Source organism: Monodelphis domestica, chromosome 5, assembly GCF_027887165.1.
Source record: "Monodelphis domestica isolate mMonDom1 chromosome 5, mMonDom1.pri, whole genome shotgun sequence".
NCBI lineage: Eukaryota > Metazoa > Chordata > Mammalia > Didelphimorphia > Didelphidae > Monodelphis > Monodelphis domestica.
Genome location: NC_077231.1, coordinates 157,266,789 through 157,287,077, shown reverse-complemented (window position 1 = coordinate 157,287,077; position 20,289 = coordinate 157,266,789). Strand labels below are relative to the sequence as shown.

The 20,289-nt window shown below is 31.3% G+C and overlaps 1 protein-coding gene across 1 annotated transcript in view; it reads right to left on the bottom strand.

Annotated features, from left to right (window-relative positions):
- The window catches only part of SEMA3E (semaphorin 3E), a 424,903-nt gene that overhangs the window by 63,872 nt on the left and 340,742 nt on the right, over positions 1-20,289 (bottom strand). The window contains exons 6-9 of the mRNA XM_001369740.5: positions 12,229-12,348; positions 9,982-10,124; positions 3,606-3,720; positions 3,166-3,235 (exon numbers count right to left, since the gene is read on the bottom strand). Of these exons, the coding sequence (XP_001369777.3) occupies positions 3,166-3,235; positions 3,606-3,720; positions 9,982-10,124; positions 12,229-12,348 (448 nt within the window). The remainder of the gene's footprint in view (positions 1-3,165; positions 3,236-3,605; positions 3,721-9,981; positions 10,125-12,228; positions 12,349-20,289) is intronic.

Here is a 20,289-nt window from a genome sequence, read left to right as displayed (position 1 = left end):
ATTCATTAATATTAAAATTTTTCTCAGAGTTCTTTGAGTAGGACTATCAAATTTTGATAACAACTAAAAATTTTGTTCCATTATGAATAATTTACTAAATGTTTATTAAGTACCTATTATGGCCCATGTATTTTGCTAGATAATGAAGATATAAAAATAAAACAAAAAAGACCCTACTCTCAAAGAGCTTATATTCTGAAGGCAAAGTAAAATTAAACACTAATGTTGGCTTCTGCCTTTTATTTTGTTGCACTAGTCACCAATTTGGTCCCTTTTTAGACCTCAAATTCATCATAATCAGCTAGCAACAAATAATCAATCATATGAAAACAATGCAATATGTAAATATTATACTATAAAAATTAATTCAGAGGAGAATAAAGGTTAGCAAAGGCATTATTATACAACAGAACATGTGCATATTAGATGTGTAAGATAAGAGAAGACACATTCTACATCGAGGAGAGAACAGTCTCTGAGAGAGACTAGCTGAAGAGAGAGTAGGGGCTGAGTAAGAAGAAAAAACTGAGAATTCTAGGAGAGAATCAGAAGCTTGAAGATCCAACTAGCAACTTCACTTCCAGCTGGGAACAAGAGGAGGGAGGTGGATTCCCAGAAGCTGGGAAGGTGCCTATTTCTTTGGAGATCTCTCCCCAAAAGAGGGTTAATTTCTAGATCCCAGTGGATCAAGATTACCTGACCAAAGGAACTGACATCTTTCCTTGGCAGTTGAGTATTCCTAAGACCCTGAATGGGGCTGACAGTTAACGTCACTTGGGGAACCAGAGGCATAAGAGATCATCTTGCTTCTCAAGGACAGATTGGACTTCAGAAGCCCTGGGCTCCTCTGAGGCAGGCATCTTGCAATCTCACTGAAGCATTCCCTCTCTAGTCTCCTGTCCTCCATCTCCCAGAAAACATCTATGGGAAGACATACTCCCTTTTCAAGGAGACAGAATCTGGCTTATCTCCCCCACCAAAGGAATGAAGGAGAAAACAATCTCTTCACTCTCTCTCACCCCTATTCCCTCTTTCTCCCCATCATCGCCATCCTGTCTCCAAATCCCCTTATTACATATGTTGTGTATCATATTTATAGAACAAATTTTATGAGAGAAATAACAGAAGATATTGAATTTCTGGAGAAAAGAATCATTAAAAATATTTGGTCAAAATCCTTTCTTTTATCTTTTGTTATATATATATAAGGAAACTAATGTAATAGGAAGATAACTTGTCGATAGTGTTGTTTTTTTAACTCTTACCTTCTATCTTTGAATCAATACTGTATATTGGTTCCTAGGGAGAAGAGTGGCAAGAGCTAGGAAATAGAGATTAGGTGATTTTCCCAGGGTCACATAGCTAGGAAGTGTCTGAGGTCAAGTTTGAACCCAGGATCTCTAGGTTTTGGACCTGGCTTTCAATCCACCAAGACACCTAGCTGTCCCCTTGCCTAAAGTTCTTTAGCTAAAAAGGGGTAGAACCAATCCTAATTCCTATGTTTTTTTACTTCAAAGTTTGTGTTATTTTTAATGAACATCCATTAAGTTATCTCTGCTGTACCTGAGAGGGCAATAATATGTCTTCAATGCTTCATGACTCTCTCGTCTTTCTTATCCTTTTCATAACTGCCTCCATCTATGACCATCTCTGAGGTCATGTAGTTCCAACTCTCTTATGGCTGCATGATCCCTTAGTCCAATTGTTATCAGAAAAGGTCTATCAGAATTGGAGTCTACTTGGCTTATATATATATATATATATATATGTGTGTGTGTGTGTGTGTGTGTGTGTGTGTGTGTGTGTGTGTGTATTCATTACATTTCTATCTTTTCTCTCCAATTCTCTCTTTTAGAAGTGAAATTCAAGGTTATATAACTCAGGTATTAACTGCATAAGCAGGGCACTGATCCTATGAAGCACCACACTTGATCTTAGACCAGAACTAGTGAAATTTATCAATTAGGTGATTTTGATTCAGTGATATTCAGGACAAGGTAGGTTCACAACTTATCAGAGATATGCCAAAATAAAGGATCAGCCTAGTTAAGAAAGAATTAACTTGAGGAAAGAGTAAATGCTTAACAAGAGAATTTCATCTGGATAGGAAATTGAATTTCAGGATATTTTTAGCATATATCTTTAAGGAACAAATATACTCTTGCATATAGTGACTTTGTTATTTATTAGATTTTTATCTATATTTATAAATGGAGGGAAAAGTCAGGAAAAATTAAAATAAATTATTTGCTACAGGACTCAACTGGAACATTTCTTCAACTTGATTATCTTGATCATATAGGAGAAGTTAATACCCTTGGACAATCCATGATATGGACTTTAAAAGAAATAAAGCACACAGTCCCTACCCTGAAGGTACTAAAATTTCACATGTTGATAAAACATGCATTCAAAAAATCTAGTGAATAATATTATAAAAGAAGTCCTAAAGAACAAGAAGGTAAGAAAATATAAAATATTTACACACTTGTTGAGGACAAAAGCAAAAAAGCCAAAAAAAATGCAGATTATAAGTCTGCTTATACTGGGATGAAGTCAGTAGGATCAGATTCTTGGAAGTTGGGATTTTTTAAAAAGATTATTGAGTTTATATAAAGGTTTATTAGACTGTCCAAAGAGGAAAGACATATCAATTTCAGGAAGAAAGAATAAAAAAGATGAAACCACCCACCTACAATGAGCAAATAAATATTTGAAACAAGAAACCTACTGAATTATTTAGAGATGATGCCATAGACTGATTAGATATGATGTTGGAATAGTGGGTGTGCAGATCTTGAATGTTAGACTAAGGAGAATCTGATAAGACAGGCAAAACATAATCCATCACTTAAGGGTCACGGCAAGATGTAATACACTGAAAATTGTGTTCAATAGTCATTATTTTAAAATTTGTGTCGATTTAGGATGAACTGAAACTGGAAGCCTGGGAAGCAGAGCAGTAAATAATAAGCTTTTAGGTTGATGCTGTGACTTTGGAAGCATAAGAGACAGGAGGAAGAATAAGCAAAACAGGGATTGATAGGTTGTAAGGGCTAAAAAAGAAAAAAAAAGTTAAAACAATTCAGATTAGAGGCCTTGGAGACAAGAAGGTTCATGAAAATTTGTACACTTTTCTTGTTTCCACTGATTTTTTTTACTCACCTTGTTGTATTAAAGAGTCCAAATATCACTGGATTCTTATTATCTCTTGTATGTAGTAAAAATATGTCCACTGTAACATTGAAACAGAGTGAATTTTTTTATTTAAAAGAACAAACAATACAAACACATGCAAATCACACCAGGGTAAAAATAGGGTAAATCTGATGTTTTTTAACTTGTCTATAAAACTGAATTACATGACAAGGAACCAAAAATACTGATCCCATATTAATTGGATAGCACAAATCTTCAGTCCTATGCTCCAATTACTAACATAACACAAATTCAACTAGATTATAGTTACTAGAAAATCTTTCTAAATAAGTATTTGTCAAATATCATGCAGAGCAAATTTATTCTTAGAGGTAGATGCCAAATGGTAGTCATAGAATTGCCATAAACATCATATAGTAACTTTTAATTCCCCCTATAATATTTACCTAATTCATCAAAGTGTGTATCAATTCCATTCATTCCAGGCACTGAGCAAACCAATCTTGCCTTAAGGAAAGTACTCCATTTATTTACTAGAATTCTCTGCCCTCCCATGTCATTCTGTTAAAAAAAGAGAAATGTTTATTAGCACTTAAAATTATGCCTAAAATGGGCAATAATGATGAATATATTTCCATGTGATCATTATATTTAAAGTACAAAATATATTATAGAGCCACACTTTAAAATTTTATTAGAAAGTGATCAAATCTCAAAAACATGGTACAGCCAATGAAAGTTTCCTCAGTGGCAGAGAATTTCCACCCTATATCTATTATCTCATTTGGTCCTCTCAATTACCCTCTTTGGCAAGTGTTATAGATAATATTATCTCCAGTATAGAGAAAGAAACTGAAGTTTAGTGTTTAACAAGCCCTGTCATGGTAACATATAATAAAGATGAGAACAATGGATCTCATCCTGTTGGAATTCTAAGCCCAACATATATTATATTATTCAGTCATAAGATTAGGTTGTATATATGACCCAGTGGACCATAGCACATGTATGTTTTCCGTGGGGTTTTCTAGGCAAAGACACTGGATTAGATGTCATTTCTTTTACTAGTGGATTAAGGCAATCAGTGGCCAAGTGAATTGTCCAGGATAAAACAAACATCTGAGAGGTGTGTGAGGCCACATTTTATTTAAAGTTTTTCTGACTCCAGGCTTCATACTCTAACCACTTACACACCTAGCTGACAACTGGTGTCATATATTCTACTATTTCACATTAATGAAAGAAAATTAATCAAGTATCTTCTATAACTGGGCAGAATATAGTTATTTTTCTGAATTATTGTTCAAATGGCATGCATTGGAATAAATGAAGAAACTATGCTGTGGGCTTTGGTTTATTTTTTAAATATAAAGTGGCTGACACCTACCACTATGGCCTTAATTCTTCAAATTAAGGATAACCCAAACTCCTTATGCTAAGTATTCTTTTTGGATATAGCCAAGTAGGCATATCAGCATATGAATATGTAATCACTAGAGACTGCCATTTGAGGGAAATACTTCTACATAATGGAGTGTTATTTATCTCTAGACAAAAAAAAATGGTAAATTAGAGAGACTCACTTAAGTCACTCACCATTTATGGGGCTTTAAAAATATAGTAATGAGCTTGTAGGCCCATATTTTCCTCTAACTAAATAGCACAATAGAAAATTGCCTATCGGAACAATTTTAGCTAAACTAAAGCATTAATAAAAACAAAAGTTATTGTCAGTTAAACATTCTGAAAAATTTTTTTTATTTAAAAAATATACTGACCATTTCCATTCTGATATTCACCAACAACGAGGAACTGATTGTTGAGGTAGAATTGTTAGGAACTTTGGAAGGAAATAACAGCTCAAACTTTGAATTTTTGATATAATAGGCAAGAGGAAATCTTTCCATAATGTGACAGTCATTTTAAATTTGAGATTATATTTCAAAGCGTTTCATGGGAGAAATTAAGAAACATCACAAATTAGGCAGAGAAACTTGGTACAAAAATATAGGAGACTATTAACAATGAAATGTGATAAAGTCTTTATTAGGAAAAAAAATAGAGTATCAAGTAAGACTGATGTAGATGCACAAGGAATTCATCAACCAACATTGAGTTAATCAAAAGACAGCTTCAGAAGATGAAAGAGAATGAAAGTAAAAGAGTATAAACTGATCTAACCATTCTGGAAGGCAATTTGGAATTATGCCCAAAGGGCTTTAAATGATTGATTTCCCTTAGATTCAACCATACCAGTGCTGGTTTTGTACCCCCAAAGAGATAATAAGGAAAAATACATGTACAAGAATATTCATAGCTGCGCTCTTTGTGGTGGCAAAAAATTGGAAAATGAGGGGAGGCCCTTTGATTGGGGAATGACTAAACAAATTGTGGTATCTGTTGGTGATGGCATACTATTGTGCTCAAAGGAATAATAAAGTGGAGGAATTCCATGTGAACTGGAACAATCTCCAGGAATTGATACAGAACAAAAGGAGCAGAACCAAGAGAATGTTGTACACAGAGCCTGATACACTATGGAACGATTGCATATAATGGGCTTCTCTACTAGCAGCAATGCAATGATCTAGGGCAATTCCAAGGGACTTATAAGAAAGAATGCTATCCATATCCATGGAAAGAACTGTGGGAGTAGAAACACAGAAGAAAGACATTTCCTTGTTGACATGTTTTGATGGGGATACGGCTAGGGATGCAGAATCTAAACGATCACTCTAGTGCAAATATTAATAATTTAGAAATAGGTCTTGATCAATGATACTTGTAAAATCCAGTTGAATTGAACATTGGCTATGGAAGAAGGGATGGAGGAGAGGAGGGAAAGAACATGAATCATGTAACCATGGGAAAATATTCTAAATTAATTAATTAAAGAAAAAATAAAAGAGGATAAACAGAAAAAAATACCATGTTCATATAAAAATAGGGTGAGAATGTATTAGACTAAATCTAGTAGAATAAGCTGAGGTTGATGATGAAAAGTTTTTTTTCCTTTAACTTAATAGTTATTTTATGGGAAAGGGGTCAATCACAGAAGGCCCTGTGAGTACTTAAGGTGACTGGTATAGTGATAATGAGAAACAGGGGAAAATAGAGTTGTTACACATTTTATTTTCCCTCAATTTTTTGTGAAGAAGATTGTACTTTGGAGATAAAAGGACAAGACAAAAATGGCTATTGAAGAGGTAAAACTCAAGATCAGTAAAGATATACTAAGAAAACACATAATTCTACTTGTGAGCAATGAAAAATATTTCAGACTAAAAAAAGTGGATATGAACATGGTAACACTGATAGTGGTGTCTGAATAATTTTTAAAAATTAGGATAGGAGCCTGCCAGAATGGAGACAAACATTATAATAATATATAGACATATATATATAATTATATATACATATATTTTAATATACACATCTATCATATATTAGTAAAACTTTTGTTTTATAAATAAATTTTATTTTCATAATATAATTCTAGCATATGTTATTAAATGTTTATTTAGTTCCCAACTAATAATAAGAAATGGTATTCTCTGAGAATAGATAATGACCACATAATATAATTTTCTTTTTTTAAAAGGGTAACTAGACTGCTCTATTAAAAGAATGGTATAAATATAGTAACCTAGATTTTTACAAAGTATTCAAAATTTTCTCATGTAGAAAATATTGAAATATATTGGTCAGACTACATAATAATTAGTCAAATTTAGAACTAGTTAAATGCCTGGGCTCAAAGAAATGATTATAAAAAATCCATAACTCATGGTTTTCTTCCCTTGCTTAAGTTTTTGAATTTTGTATTTGCTACATTAATTCATTTTCTCTCCCTCACACTCACTCCAAGAATAATAAAAATAAAATAGAACTCCATAAAAAGTATGCACAGTTCATCAATGAAATTCTATTAATCATATCTGAAAAACTGTTTCATTCTGAATTTTATGTCTATCACTTCCAGAGAGATGCATCATTAATGTTTTAATGTTGAGTGGAAGGATGTCTCTAGATAGGTATCTAAGCAATCTGTTATATGTTGGACTGTTTAGCATGTTTATCAGTGATTTAGATAAATGCAAATGTATGTTACTTATCAAATTTGTAAGTGAAACATCAAAAATTTTGGTTAAAACTTTGAATGACAAAATCAGGATTCCAGGAGGACACCAAGGTATCAGGCTAAAGCAAATGAGATAGAATTTAATCAGGATAAATGAAAAGGCTAAGTATCATAGTTTAAGAATAGAAAGGAAATTAAAAAGGTTTTGTTTTGTATAAGCCATACTACATATGAGGGAACAGAAGTCCATATCAGATGTAAATTGATTAGGACCAGATCAATTATACACAGAAAAGTTCTTTGGTAATAGAAACACAATTTGCTAACATTAAAAGATAGGTTGTCAATATATTGAAAAGATAAAATTCCACTTACTTGGTAATAAATGTGATAGATAAAATGAAGAATTTAATCATAATTATATGCAAATATTAACATGATTATGAAACATTAAGGAGAATAATGAAACATGGACTGAATGCATTCTTTGTATGGGAAGGGAATTCAGAAATTTTGCAAATTATATTATTTAGTAGCCTACATCTTTATGATTAAAATTTTATTAAAACATAGAGAAAATACAACATTCATTCTGTTTATTGTTTGTTGACTTAACGATTCCATGAGCAAAATGTTCTTGTAAATGCATGACTAAAAAGAATTGTATATCTGGATATGATTATACACTAAAATCTTGATAAAATTAAAGCTGTGGATCACTCAAAGGACAATAGAAAGAAACACTTCAGTATTGAGTTCTTGGGTATAACAAATTACCAATGTAGAATGTAGAATTATTCAGAAGTGAAAAGAAAGATTTCAAAGAGATACATGGCAGGAAAATGGGAGTGGTTAGAGACTTGAGGAAGAAGGAGGAATTTTTCCCATGAATTGATCTCATTCACTGTCTTTGTTTTGGTCTCTGTCAGTCTCAGTGTCTGTCTGACTTAATGTCTCTCCCTCCATTCTTCCCTCTTCAAATTACATCATCTCAATAAACAGAATGGACCACAGATTCAGAGCTTGGATGGATTTTAAAGGTCATCAAGTTCCATTTCCTTATTTTACAAATGAGGGAACTGAGCCCAAAAGAGGTTACATGAATTAATCAAGTTCACATAAGCAATAGGTGGAAGAAACAGGGTTTTAACTCAGACTCTAAGTTTAATGCTTGATTTTAGCATTCTTTTATGTGTAACACATGGGTATTTTATATTCTACATGGGAAAAGTCTGGTTGTTTAAACAATAAGCCACATCATTTAGTGTGTTTATATTATTCATATCTTTAGTATTGATGAGTTAACAGGTTACTAAAACAATTCCTGATGGAATAGTCCTACTCCTAGCATCATGAGCTCTGGCAGATAAACTTTCAACTTGACTTGTTCAGAACCAAATTGTCTTAATCTTTACCATTTCTTTTTGCCAACTCTACCTCTCCATATATGCTATTTTCTTCCATTAGTTTAAGAGAGCAGAGGCAACCTTGCTTTTATCTTTATATCCATATTGTTTAACATAGTATTTGGCACATATTAAATGCTTAATAAATGTGTGTTTTTTAAATTCATAGTTAAATTCATAAAATCAAGTCAAAAATCTCTCAAAGTCAACAAAATAAACTCAAAGCATGAGAGGGAATATCTCATAGACAATAACTAGTTTACAGGCCAGGATAAGAACATTTATAAAACAAAGAACTTTCAAAATATACTGACATTTCACTTCAATTTAAAAACTTCCAAATAACCTATCTTAAATTTATATATTTCTTAATACCCATAGTAATGCTGATTCATACTAAACTATGGATTATATATGAAAATAATTGACTGAAAAGTAAAACAATATTAACTATAATTGGTTGTTATTATGAACATATAAGATCAGTATCTCATGCATATATCTCTGGTTTATTCAGTATTATGTTAGGAGATCATTTGCTATGGTAGGTCTAATAACAAATAGGAAAAGTTTGGAATAAAATCCTAGTAAAGGGGTGTGTGTGTCTGTGTGTTTGTGTTTGTATATGAGTTTCTGAGGGCCAGCCTTGCTAATTTCAGAGAAACTTTTCAACAAATATTTGGGACCAGCCTCAACAAAACCTGGGGAGGGTTATGTGGTGTATTGGTATTGCTGAATTTTGATAAAATCAAACCTCACTGTGAAATTTACCACCACTGTGACCTTGGGCAAAGCAAAATCCCCATTCCTCATTTTCCTCAACTATTACATAAGGAAGTGGGGTTAAAAGACCTCTAAAGGAAGACCTCTTCCTGCATAGTTCTAAAAAACTCATCATTTTGAACACCAAATTCTTGTTGTTATAAAACTTACCCTCTCAGGTGAATAAGAGGAAGTATTCCTTAGAATAGAAGAATGGAAGTGTTGATGTACTTAGAGTGAATCCAAAAAAATGGTTGAGTTGGAAGACTTTATTTAAAAAAGTAGAATTCAGACAAACTTTTACATATGTCTAAATATCACATAAAAGTGTCCTTAGTTTATTGATATATATATATATATATATATTTGCAAAGCTAAGATATTAATCAGTTCTCATAAATAATTTCTTCTTTATATTAAGTAAAAAATCAAATAACTAAAAACCAATTCAGTGCTTAATCATTTTAGCCTAAAGTCCTTTTTTTTAAAGGTGGCATAATATTCTATTTATAATAAGATTTTAAAATATTGTGGTAAGCAAGCTTAAAATTACATGGAAAATGCAAGTCTTACCGCACATATTCTTCCCACTCTTGTGTAAATAGTGTGTGCATTATTTTCTGACTCCAGTGCCTTTTCAGTAAAGAAGAAATACACTTTGTTGTCATCCTGGTCTTCATTGTCCGGAATCATATAAGAACCTACAAACTTAGGTTCTTTAGAAATGAAAAAAATAAGTGATTTAATTAAGCCTCTAAACTTTTTATTTAGAATCTTATTTACCAATAAATAATAATAGTAAAAATACTAATGATATACTGATCATTTTATTGTAAAAGATTTCTGAGTATATAGCTTTTTACATTCCATTTAAAATTTTATAAAAACTACTCTCAGAAGTAAGTCATTCTGAAATATTAAAGAAGAAATAAAAGATCTCTAGCTGAGCATGTAGAGTTATGATCAAGAACACAATCAATAATTATGAATATACACAACAGGTGGAAATTATGAATAAGAAATATAGACATTGAAAAAATAGGTAGTATTCTTTATATTTAATAAAATTTGACTTTAATGTACTGAATGAATTTTAGCTATCATAAAACATCATTTTCCCTTAGATGATCATAACATTTTCCCAGTTGATCACGATTTTTTAAGATGAAATTAATTTTAAAGTTAACTGGCGAATCTTATAATCTGAAGTATTTGAGTGTAAGACTTTTTTTTCTTTAAATGGAATACTTTCCTATCTGAACCTTTTAATATCAGCAGAAATTTTTAAAAATATAATGGTTTATAAAACTATTTCTGGAAATTGATTTTTTCTTATTAAATATAAAATAAAATTTCATAGAATATACATGAAGATACCCATGATTTAAATGTAAATGTTATATCTAAAATTTTAAGCTATTTCCCAAAATGTTATTCATTTCTAAAATGTAAGATGTCTTCATAAAATTGTACCTTTGATGCCAAATATATAGTCACTTGAGAAGGGGAAAACACTCTGATGGTTCAATAGAGACAAAACATCTTACTGAATAGCTTTATCCATTGTTTGTTTTTGCATTTAAGTTATGGCCTTAATATCTTTTGAATATTGTCTTAGATTAGAAATTTCTGAGATAATAAATTTGCTATAGTTTCTACAATAACAGATTATTTGAAAGAATCAAGATGTGCAGATATAATGCATGGCATTATGTATAAATATGATCTACATGAATGGAAATTATATCACATATATAAAATTTATTTTATCTTTAAAAGTGATGATATATTAAAAGGATAGAACCTATCTTTATATGTGTATGTATATATATATATATTTAGAAGTTTTATATATATATATATATATATGACCCAGATATATCTACGGATGTATGTACACACATATATGTATGTATATATGTGTATATATGTGTGTATGTATATATTTATATATATAAATGTTGCACAGAATCAGATTTAATCTTGATTTAAAGAAAAAAATCCTAGTAACTTGGGCTTTTCATAGGCAGGATAATTTGCCTGTGTAGGTAATAGCATTCACCATTAGTCTCAATCACTGAATGGTTGAATATCTATGGGATATTTTGCAGAAGGGTTTCCTTCTCACTTATGAGTTTAGCAAGATTCTGAGTTTTCTTTTTATTCAGATTTTTTGAGCTCCTGAAATACTAGTAGTATTCAGAAAATTGCTAGAGAGAATATTTGAAAGTATATTGAAATTTTAAAGTACTATTCTAATAAAAAGTGTTGATTTGTATTAAAAAAATGTTTCAGAGATCTTAAATTCTGTTCCTTGAGTTTGTTTTTGGCAGGTATACTCCTAGATATTTTATTTTGTCTATAGTTTTTTAAATGAGCTATCTATTACTAACTCTTCTTGTAGAGTTTTGTTAGTGATATATAGGAATGTTAATGATTTATGTGGGCTTATATTTTTTTTCCTGCTACTTTGCTAAAATTACTGATAGTTTCACCTAATTGAATCTCTAGGATTATTGTATGTACCATCATATAATCTGTGAAAAGAGACAGTTTATTATCTTTTTACCCATTCTGGTTCCTTCGGCTTACTTTTTCTTATAGGTATTGCTAGCATTCCTAATATAAATAATAATAGTGATAACAGGCATTCTGATTTCAATTCTGGTTTGATAGGAAAGTTTTCTAACTTGTTTCCGTTAAAGATATTTGCTGATGCTTTTAGGTAGGTATTACTTTTCATTCTAAGGAAAAATCTGTGTTTATTATGCTAGATAGCAACCTTTTTTTAATCCATTAAAATAGTATCTTCAGATGTACCTTTTAGCAGTCGTTCATCATCATGTTCAGTTCGAATATGGGCCAAACGCCCCAAGCTGCGAAAGACAGCTGCATCTCTCCCCCAGTAGTCACTGTAAAGTCCTGCAAACAGCTCACTACCTACATGAAAAGAAAAGTTAAAAGCAAGTTAATACACTCACATTACTTAGTAGATAATGTACTGTATATTATGAAAATAATTCATCTATATCATAATTCTCATGTATATAATTAATATAAGATATATCATATAATAAAATAGCAAAGATATAATAGATATATATGTACCTACATATATGTGTACATACATAGACACATAAAGGCAACATATTATGAATGTATATATGTATGTGTGTATGAAAAATCCATGAGTGTGGGTATATGTACATATGTCTCTACCTATCTCTTTCTATCTGAATATATAATATATAAATTATATATATGTAATATTATTACATAAAAATAGGTAGCCAGGAGATATTCATACTAGTACCTCTTTTGAAATCTTTTTAGGTTAAGGACACAAAATAATATTGTGTGGTCCCGGGTATGTATATGTACATACATATATAAATACACATATATATGTATCTATAATCCTACATATTATTATTATTATCCACAGTGGTATTGCATGTTTTTTATCTTTTTTAAATGAGATTCAGATAGAAAATGTTCTATGGGAAGTTTTATTATTTATTATAATTGTTGCTATTTGTATTTCTATTTCTCTCTAAGTGGTAATAAGGTTATCATATTAGTCTCTCTTTTTCAGCCTTTTAATGTTAAGAAATAAAACATTTCATGATCTTGGATAATGATCCTGCTGGGGAATTATAGGTAATTGATCTCATTAGATTTATTGTCTAACTCAGATGATTCAGAAGTTTTGTTGTTTATCTACACAAGTGAAGCTAGGAAAAATAATTTAAGGTTTTTAAAAATTGTTTTTGTTAATTTTATAGACGAGAATTGGCACTATAAATATGAGTGAGAGTGAACAATTTTGTGAATGTTTGTTTCTTCTCTTGTGTCCTTTTTATTATACAAGGTCAGATATCCTAATCAATTTGATTTTTACCATTATATATTGGTAGTCAGCAAATTCTTGATTTCATATTTAATTAGGTGCTATTTTCCTGATTGAAAAAAGATTTAGACATTGAAGGGACTTTAGAGATCATCTAATTCAACTCTTCACTTTATAAATAAGAAAACTAAAGCTTAAAGTCTAAGTGATTTTATAATACCAAAGGAGGAATTATTGATAATGATGAGATTCAAAGCCAGGGATTTCAACTTTAAATGCAGCACTCTTTCCACTGAATAATGATGCCTAGAGAGCTTTCTCCTAAGCATCTCCTTCCTTCCTTCCTTCCTTCCTTCCTTCCTTCCTTCCTTCCTTCCTTCCTTCCTTCCTTCCTTCCTTCCTTCCTTCCTTCCTTCCTTCCTTCCTTCCTTCCTTTTTTCCTTTCCTCCCTTCCTCGCTACTTGTCTCCCTCCTTGTTTCCCTCCCTCCTTCTCTCTCACTTTCTCTTTCTCTTTTTCTCTTTCTTTCTCTCTTTCTTTCTTTCTCTCTCTCTTTCTCTCTCTTTTCTTCTTCCTTCCTTCCTTCCTTCCTTCCTTCCTTCCTTCCTTCCTTCCTTCCTTCCTTCCTTCCTTCCTTCCTTCCTTCCTTCCTTTCTGATAGTGAAGAGTCAAAGAGGACATCTAGGTTTTGAGCCCAGGGTAATGGATAGATGGTGGTGCCTTTGATAGTAAAGGAAAATTTGGAGGAAGGGAGGGCTCAGGGGGAAAGTATTTATTTCATGTTTGGACATGTATAAGATCTAATGAGAATCCATTTAGAGATTTCTAAACATATTTGAAATATGATACTATAGATCAGGAAAGTGATCAGTGCAAAATGGGTAGATTTAGTAATCATGAGCATATTGATGAAAACTAAATCTGTGGGAGCTGATAAAATCACACATGAAATAGAATTGAGAAGAGCAAAGCACTATGGGACATTCATGGTAACAGTATTCAGCAAAGAGGACATTCAGCAAAGGTAACAGGAGTAGTCTGATCAGTAAGAAGAGAAGCAGGAGAGGAACAGCAATTAAGCAAGTAAGTATGGATCATAAAAATATGTGGAAATGGGTAAAGAGTAAGATTGAAAAAGTAAGAATAAATCTGGTTCTTAAGACCTTTAAAATTTATGTAGCTGGTGTAAATATTTCATATTTCAAAATATTAGGACAAATTTACATTTAAAATTTACATTTTAAAATTCCATGATCAATATTATTTAATTTAATTTTGGTTATCTTACAACATTTGTCTTTAAAATTTTTACTGTAAAAAGCTTGGTCTAGAATACTTTTAAAACATAAAAATACATGTTTTGTAGACCTTATATCCTAGAAAAATAATGACTTTAATTTGTATATAACACTATAAAATACAATCTAGCAATTGACTATATAGTTTGTTGACTGAACAAAATACTTAAGTCCAGAAAGATTGCCTTTTAAATTAAAATGTTTGTTCTTAACCACTAGATGGCAACCCTATGATATCAAATACAAATCCAATTCAAGTTACTCTTTAGAACAAAAAGGGAATAAAAACAATCAAACCCCAAAAAAAACCCGTGTGTGTGTGTGTGTGTATGCATACATGTATGTATATACACTTCATTTTTCTTCATTTTGTACATCAAAAATGGTTTATGAATAATTTGTATAACCTGGAGAATGCATTTTGCATCAAATTTTCTGTTCAGGTGTTAAAAATCCATTTGCATTTTAAACTATACCAAATGTGCTTCTTTGGGGGGGGAAAATTAGCTTTCTCCTAGACAGGAAAAAATCTCTTTTCATGTCATGTTATGGAGGGGGTATGTTGATGTAATAGACAATCCAAATTTTGAAAATGTGTGTGTGTATGAGTTTGTGTATGTGTGTGTGAGAGAGAGTCAGAGAGAAAGAGAGAGAGAGAGAGAGACAGAGACAGAGACAGAAACAGAGACAGAGACAGAGAGAGACAGAGAGAGAGAGAGACATAGACAGAGAGATAGACAGAGAGAGACAGAGAGAGAGAAAGAGAGAGAGAGAGAGAGAGAGAGAGAGAGAGAGAGAGAGAGAGAGAGAGAGAGAGAGAGAGAGATAAAGTCAGACAAAGACAGACAGAGACAGAGAGAACTCCCAGGATTAATAAAATTAATGAAAATGAGACAAATTAGAGGAAAGCTTCAAGCACTAAAATAGTGACTTAATAGAATTTAAGTGAGGATGAATATGCTGTACTTAACATCTTACGATGATCCAAGTTCATAAATTTTGATTTGGGAAACCAAGTTAATAAATCTGATGTGAAGAAACATTGGTATCACATAATATGCACAACATTGATATTCATATATGTACATATATATATATACATATACATAAATTTTATTTGAATATTTCCTTCCAAAAATTATCTATTAACAGAAAGGCCTAGAATATGCACTACTATTTTGTGAAAAGTATTCCTCTCTTTAGGTTTGACAGTCTATCCACTAAGCCATCTAGCTGTCTCTGAGTGTTTTTTAAAAATACAATTAATTGGAAATTTTCATAAGCATATATTTTCATTTTCATGAAGTAAATTTTATAAAATATGAATCAAATAAAAAAGTATAAGTCATATACAAGACAATTGAGCATGGTGGATAGAAATGGAGAGGTGACTGGACTCAGGAAGAACTTTTTTCAAGTTATTCCTTTGACACATATTAGATGTATGTGACTGGGTAGGTCACTTAATTTCTCAGTGCTCTAGTAAAGAAAATTTAGGACTAAGTTTCAAAGAAGACACCAACCTCCACTGACAGAAGGAGGTTTTTAATATGCGAATTATATAACAAGAAAATTATAGATCTAGCCTCATATTTTAGTCTCTCCTATAAAATATAAGATTTGAAATTTTCTTATTGGAATTATATAATTTCTTAAAATTAAATAATAACCTTCCATGTTAATTTAATCTATAAGAGGATAATGGGTCTGAGAGTTGATTATTGTTTGCTCATCATCTACAGATCTTGTTTTGTTTTAGATTTTAAAAATCCTATCTCTTGACTTTCTTTTTTCATCTTGTAATTGCACATTTGATTTTTATTTAGTCAAAGAATAGTCTTTTAGCATCTATCACTGCTAAGGGATTGCTTCCTTGGAAGATGACTCTGAGGGCTAGGCTAATTGTTTGGAGAGTACTGCCACTCTTATGGTTCTTGCACCTGTTGATGGCAGCTGGTTAGAAGTTCCTGGTTCTATTTAAGGTGAGCTTCCTCTCTATAATGATTTCTACCTCAATATTGGCTGTAGTGGTTGGAAAAGAACCATGTCTTGGAGCATAAAGGTTACTGTTCTTTCTAAACCTCTTGTGTTCAAGTTCCTTAGCTATCTCCATCATTGTCTGGTAGTAGTTTGACTTGAATGGCATATGATTTCTCCTATATCTCTCTCTCAAGGGACCCAGGCCAGAAGGAATCACTGATAAGTAGGGCAGATTTTAAAGAAACATCTTGAAAATGTTTTACCCTTTGAAAAAAAGGAAGCCATATATATTAGATTTGCAGTTTTATGTATAACCTTCTCTTTCAGTGTATTGATGGAAGATAATGTTTAAGTTTAGAATTTAAAAAATAAGAAAAATGAAGTAGTATAAAAACTCTATCACAAAATTCAGTGTCTACTTTACCATGCAGAAAATACATATTAAGATTGGTAATGTAAAGGTGTTACTTGTTCTAAATATGTTCTTGACATTAAAATACCATATCAAGATTCCTGTCAGATTCTTAGCTTTTGAAATTGGCTTGAAGAAGAACAATGAATTGTAAACATTGCCTTTATCTAGTATTGCCTTTTTTCATCGATGGATCAGATTAACCTATAGATTTAAGCTTTTCAGTCTCTATTTTCCCTTAGTTCATATTAAAAATGTTACACTTAGCAAGTCCATTATCTGCATTGTTATTATCTCAAATTTCTTTAAGAGGAGTCAATAATATAGTCATCCATTTATTATAGTGACACAATGTCAAATACATGAATGTTTCTTTGAATATTCTAGATTTAAACTAGTTGGTATTTTGAGCAAAGTTAATCTTTAAAAATCATCAACTTTTCATTTTTAACTTGATGAGTAAACATAATAGTGACATGGAAAATTAATTAATAGCACTATATGTTTTGGTATATCATATGCTTTCACCAAAGAAGAGTGAAAGGAAGTAATTTGCCCCTGATTTTACATAAGTGAGGTCAAATATTGATTCATACATTCAAATTTTTAAAACTTGTCAGAAAATTGAAACGAGGATCACATTTTCATTTGAACTGACCAATTTATCATGAATTTCCCCCAAGGTGATAGGAGCATAGATGAAGAATACCATAAAATGACTAAGAAATAATACGGTTAGATAGGTATGGAGATGGTTGAATGATGGGACCATAAGAGGAATTATTTATATACTGATGCCAATGTGGAATTCCTGGGGGTAAGTTGCTTTTTTTTAACTTTAAGGCACTATATTAATGTTAATTATGACATCATCACAGAGACAGGTCTTCTCCATAGTGCCTAGAGATCTATGATGAATCTTAGTTGTCAATGACTTAGACAAAGACACTACTGGCATGATTCTCATTTTCTAAAATACATAAAGTTAGGGCCTACATATAACATGTTGGGATTAAAGAATCAAAAAGGATGTTAGGCTTAAATGATAAACAAAATTTAATAAAAAGATACTTGGTAGTTATAGAAGCTAAAAGCCTATACTTTGGCTAAATAAAAACCAAGTGTGCAATTACAGGATGGGAAAGCAGTCAATTGGGAAAAAGTAAGTATTTTTAAAATCTAAAAAATAAAATAAAACTATACAAGTTTTGTCAATTTCCATAATGGTTAGAACAAGGGAAGTAATTACACCAATTATGATTTTTTAATAAATAAAATGTAAGTCTGATTTTAATAGTCATTCTGATGAAGGACTCTAAATTTGATAAGATACCTAGTCATTAATTTTGACAATTTAATGGATGATAATTATATGGTCAAGTATTTGACATATGTTCCCCAAATGGCAAGCTTTTAAAAAACCAAATATACTAATATATCATTTCAAGGTCTGAAATCAAATTTTCTTTGGAGTTAATAATATCTTAAAATTAAAAGGTATTTTCTAAAGAGCTGTTTTTAAAATGGAAACTATAACATCTTAACATATGCATTAAAATGCCATGAGAGTTTATAGAACTTATCAGTCTGTTAATGGAATATATAACTTGTAATCAAGTTCTTCTCCAGGTTGATTATGTAGCATTTAATTACCTTGGGAAGAAAGGATATGGTAGTTTTTCACTGACATCTTATCTTCCTGAGTTTCACTGAAGTTTTTTTTTTTTAGCTATGCTATGTGTTTCTATTTTAAAACTTAGTAGGTTTTAAAAACACCAAATACTTTCATATCTTGAAATAAAACATTATGCAAGCTAAAGGACAAATAGGAGTAAGTTTGTGTCCTTTATGACTGTAATTGGATCATCTCTTAAAATTACTTCTCATTAGTAGGACAACTCTGATGAGCATTATGTTACACAGAAAAAGAAATGAATTTGAGAGGGTGGAGATGGATAAGAAGGCAACAACATTGTTTCCAATATCCTAGTTCACACTTTCACTCTATTTGTAATATGTGGTAAGGAAGATTGGGAGAGTGTGTGGTTTTTCTGTTTTGGCAGAAGACTAGTGGTAGCTATTGGCATGAGGAAGGTGGTTTCTGAGGTATGAAAGAGAAAAATGTATTTGTAAATCTAACTATCTTGCATTCAGTGGCACAGTCCAATCTCATATGGGTATCTTTGTGGCTCATAACATGCAATTCAACTTTCATGGTTAAGATGTGTTTCTTATGGGAATGAGAGTCCACAAGGGATTAAAGACTATACCACTTTTAAAGAGCTTTAGAAAACTGTAAGTAAAACTCTAGATAGTTCCTTTGGGGTGAGGGGTCTATGCCAGAAACTACAGAGAGTCTGTGGACAAGAACTATGCAAAATACTAAAGAGAAACAGAACTCAGTAAGCAGCACATAAATTTTCTTAAGGGAATGGGAATTCAGTCTTTAAAGTCAAAGATCCCTTAAAAGTTTATGGTCATACAAATTAAAATAAATATACACAGAGACTGAAATATTTATACTTCTAATGACATGAAGGTCAGCATTGATAATTGAGGGGGCAGTTATATATTAGCTACAGAAGATAGAACATGTGTTCATTTTATATATATGTGTATATATATACACATATATGTGTGTGTGCAAGCACACAAATGTATGTAAGTATGTATGCTTTAGGAGGCCTGAGGAAATAGGGACAGAAAACCAACCTTGGATTCAGGTTACCATGAGAAGTCTCCTGTACCATACATTGGTTTTGTGACTAAATCAAGCCATTTCACTTATAGTCTAGGTAACTCCCTAAATTTCTAATGTATTGAAAAATGACCTGCAATGAGAGAGTGTGTTTTCTACATTGGTGTTTTCTATACCAATGAATGAAGACATATTGATTGTTAGAGGATTGGGGAAATTAATTTACTATTCCACTTAAATCTGAACATAGTCCCCAAAGTACCTCTAATTTGTGACAATATCAAGAGAAGAGCTCTTATGATCTGTAGGATTTTCTACCATATGAATATGAAAGATTACTGTATTTATAGGCAGAGAATCTGACTTTAAATCCTACTAATTTTATATTCAGTTCCCTTGTGACTTCTCAGTCTTTCTAGACTTAAATGTAGAAGTATAAATGTCCATAAGGTCCTATTCACTCTAAAGCCGATAAATTTATATCCTATGAAAATGTTCTGTCAATGTTCAAAATTTTATATAAAAATGAAGATGTTTTTAACCAAGGCTGGAGAAAATGACAAGGAAAAAATGTGAAACTTCAAAAAAGAGTTGGCAATTTATGTTCAAAATATCAAAATGCACATGAGCACATTTTCATTCCC